Below are 4,182 nucleotides of genomic sequence, written 5' to 3'. Positions count from 1 at the left end.
CATGAACATACCTGTGTTAAAATGTCATTAAAAGGCAAGGCATGTTTTTTTTGTTTGTTTTTTTGTATAGCACATTCAATGCGCAAGACTAATAAAGGTGTTTTATATGAGCATTACACTTTAATGCTGCTTCTCCGTATTTAGTCTGGATTCTGGTCTGGACTAGCTAACCCGAGTTCTTGGATCTAAGATCTCTGCTAGGATTATATTCAGGATGTATTCTGGGTCTAAACCATTTTGGGATTTTGAAAAATTACCGGACGTTGCACGGTGGCATGGTGGTTAGCACTGTAGCCTCACAGCAAGAAGGTTACTGGTTTGATCCTTGGCTGGGGAGGGGTTTGGTCAGTGGCCTTTCTGTGTGGAGTTTGCATGTTCTCCCTGTGTATGCGTGGGTTCTCTCCGGGTACTCCGGCTTCATGTGTTTACCAGTGCTCTTCTCTTTTTGACCAAAAAGAACAATCTCAGTTTTATCGTCATTTATTGTGGAAATAAATTCTTTCTTATCTACTTGTGTATTTTCTCCAAACACTGACGCAACAAGTAGATTGGACCAGTGACAAGCACACGTAAAGCTGTGTATCATTGTTCTATGTGGATTTATTGTTGTACACAAATGCAACAGTTAAGAGCAAAGTGGTACAACTAATACAATACATTCACAGAAGTGATTCTCATCTTTTTCCAACGTCTTACTGCATTAATCAGATGGTTTTATCTAGATCCTAATGGTTTCATCTGCATCCTAAATTCATGAAATCTTTGCTTTGTTGTGGATTTAGGTTTTTTTTCTGCTAAGTGAAACTATGTTCACTTTTGTTTGTTTACTTTCTGATGAATAAGTAAATATAAGTATCAAATATTCTTCAAATTGCACTGAAATATAAAGTCAAGATAAACAAAAATTTAAGAAGCAGATGTATTCTACTACCATATGTATTTGTGACATTTTTATTCAACTTTTAAGCTGACCATATGTCCATAATAGACATCTGTGGAATCAAAGCATATTATATATTCAATACTCTCTTAATTTAATTGTTTTTCCTAATTCATTACACCAAAAAATAAACACAGTAAAATAAATAAATGGATGAATAAAATGGCAGTACACATTATCAGGGGAGTTGTTATTTCCCTTCGTGATGTCACAAAAGGGACATTTTCCAGACTCACCCATTTGAACATATGTCTGCTAAAAAGTGGAGTAAACAAGTTAGAGAGGTGACAAAACTTTCTAATTTTTAGGCTTCATACACAAGCTGGACACACATGACGATAGAAAACCTTTAGGAAGTGAATTTTGCATCATATGGGACATTTAAATGCCAGCTGAAGTAAGCAGTAAGTAAATATACTGTGATAATATGATATCATTGGATTCATCAAAAATACAGTTTTGATATCTGAAATCTGAGAAAACCTCTTAAAAGGAATGTGTCAAAAATCCACATTTCTTTAATTACTTAAAGACAAACAACAAAGACAAACAGAATAAAACTCATTTATTTAGGATTATCATTTCTGTTTCAAATAGCTCATTGTTAGGAGTGAGAATAAATCAAGAATCAACTGTAAATGATCGAGTGGGATACTTTCTGAACTACAACTCCCAGAAGCCCCACAGAGAGGACAGGATGGCAGCGCCGAGGGCCACAGTCAGAGGCAGCTGGACGGAAGTGGCTCCATTGCACAGATTTGCTGTGCAGCACTTGAAGCTGCTGGTGAAACCTGCCTTGAGGAGGGTACCAGTCAGCGTACGGTTGCACAGGTCCAAGTCCAGGCAGCCACGGGTGTGCAGGCTGATCGCCCCAGTGGCGTTAAACTCTGGAAGAACCAGAAAAAGTGAATAAACTAAACATAAAAGGAAAAATAAATCCCAACACACCTTTATTTTTAAACACGCAATATTTTTTCCAATATATCATGAGGACAAAAATTTACAACACGAGAAATAAATATTCATACTTCTTTATAAACATGAATATTATGTGAGGCCGTAAAATATATAGAAGAATTAATGTTATCACTGTATTACCATGTGTGATATCCATGGTCTAGCATAAAGACTACTGCAATACTGACTTAAAATTATATTAATGGAGGCTTAATTCCATATAGATGAGGTATGATATATAACCTAAAAAACATGCACAGGTGCAGAAGTAGAGTCCACCCTTTAGAAATACAACTGGAATTTATATTGTGACTATTGCAGTGTGACTATTGCAGTGTTTGTATATGAATAAAGGCAGTACGTTATGACAAAACCCAACAATGATATAGCATATTACATATTTTCCCTAAGATCTTACAGCACTCACATGTTGTGCTTTTTCTTTCTTGTTTCTTTTCTTCTAGTAACAGTTGTTTTACAGCCTGTGAAAACTTTATTTTTGTTTTATTATTCTACAATATTTCAAGGCTGCTGGTTTCCCTGTTTGCTTTCATGATTTTTGAGTGGTAAACATAATCACAATCGTGTACAATAACTTTTATTTTATTTTCTTTTTGACGATTTATTGGATGTCTATGTGAGTTTTACACTACCCCTCAGGGTTGAGATAACTGTTCATCTCTAGTTTTTGAGAACATTCCTTACGTGCTTCTCCGGTGTAGCAGCTCTCTGTTGCATTATTACACGTAACATCGCTTGAGAAAAGGCACTTCCCCAATATCCCAATAGGACATTGACGGCAGGTCAGAGAGTGTGCTGTTCAATGGGGAAAAAAAGAGAGATGAAGTTTTAGTCTGTATCCTTCTCTCAGGCTCTATCTGCTGTTCACTGCCAGCAGTTGTGGATATACTCAGACATAAATAGAAATAAAAATATACAAATACAAATGCTCCACTCTAAGTTAAAGTCACAGCTGTGAATCTTAAGGGCATTGAAAAAAAGAACAAAATGCAAACATCTGGAACGCTTCTTTGATTTTTCTTCAGAAGTTGTAAGTTTAAAATATATGAACAGCAAGAGGAAAGGTCAAACAGTAATAGCACAAAAGAACAATTTCAGACAAAGTACAGTACTTGCGTAAATAAACTTTACTTTCCACCACTGGTTTGTTGGGGGACATCAGCTGGAAATGTTTTCTTTTACTGCCACATCCTTCATCTCACATGGAGACTCACTATGTAATTATATGTTGTTCATTACATATGTATAAATAATGTAAACCATTTTTAGGTCTCTATGTGAGAAGAACGATTTAGTCCTACTACTGTACCAGTCAAAGGTTTTGACACACTGTAATACAGGATGAATATGCCAGATGGTTTAGCTGAGCTTAACTCTTTTACATCAAACGCTACGTTCTCATCCAACATCTTTCTTTACTCACCTGCAGCAATGGAGGCACACAGGACAACTACTCCTTTCCAGAAGTTATTCATTGCTCGTGAAGCTCTTTATTTAAGAACAAAAAGCTCTTTGTGGTCTAGATACTCTACTGTCTCAGTCAAATTATCTTTTAAAGACACAGTGATGACAGTCTGGTGAAGTGGAATGCAAGAGACAGGTAGACCAGGTTTTATATCCTTGTGGTCTAATAAGGAAGTATGAGAGTTGTTTTTTTTTGTTTTTTTTTTAGAAAACTCACTCCCCCAAAAATTTCCAGCTGGTTCTGAGTTGATTACTTTTTTCTTTGCTCAACAAATGAATGTTGTTAAAAGTAATCTTCCTTAACTAAAGACATTTACTTACTACTTTCACATTGTGTCAAAAGCATCACAGCACAAACACATTCAAGATTCATCAAAATTTGATAAAGAAAGGAAGAAAAACAGGATAAAAACAAACAAAAGGGATGGTTAACTTTTAAAGGGTCACTGGGCTCAAAGCTTCGAGGCAAATAGCAACAGTGAGACAGAGCTGCAGGAATGTGTAAGTATTAATACACATTCTGGTGATGGTGTGCCTGGCAATCAGGAGGGTACTGCTCATCAAACTACTGACGTTAAAGGTTAAATGGATATAATAATAAAAAGTACTTATCAATTACCCAACAATGACCGAAGTTATTTTTATGTCTTAAAAAAGCAAATGATGTAAATGATGATATATTTGATCAAATCTGCCAGTTTTTCTGTAAGTTAAACTATCAAAATTGCACTTATAAATCTAATGTAAGACAACCTCACAAATTAAGCTTTCAGTATATTCTATATACTTTATGCATATTT

General features: G+C 35.4%; 1 protein-coding gene across 1 annotated transcript; it reads right to left on the bottom strand.

Moving 5' to 3' along the window:
- Positions 1 to 1,603: 1,603 nt before the first annotated feature.
- Positions 1,604 to 3,393, bottom strand: LOC306769922 (uncharacterized protein; the record flags this gene model as incomplete). The annotated part of the gene is made up of 3 exons (XM_079258689.1): positions 1,604 to 1,827; positions 2,603 to 2,713; positions 3,342 to 3,393. 3 exons carry the CDS (start codon positions 3,391 to 3,393, stop codon positions 1,604 to 1,606), a joined length of 387 nt encoding a protein of 128 aa, XP_079114815.1.
- Between the last annotated feature and the right edge of the window lie 789 nt (positions 3,394 to 4,182).

This window comes from Telmatherina bonti (genome assembly GCF_933228915.1).
Source record: "Telmatherina bonti genome assembly, chromosome: 19".
Classification (NCBI taxonomy): Eukaryota; Metazoa; Chordata; class Actinopteri; order Atheriniformes; family Telmatherinidae; genus Telmatherina; species Telmatherina bonti.
The sequence above is the reverse complement of the archived record's forward strand: the minus strand, read 5'-3'. Positions and strand labels throughout refer to the sequence as shown.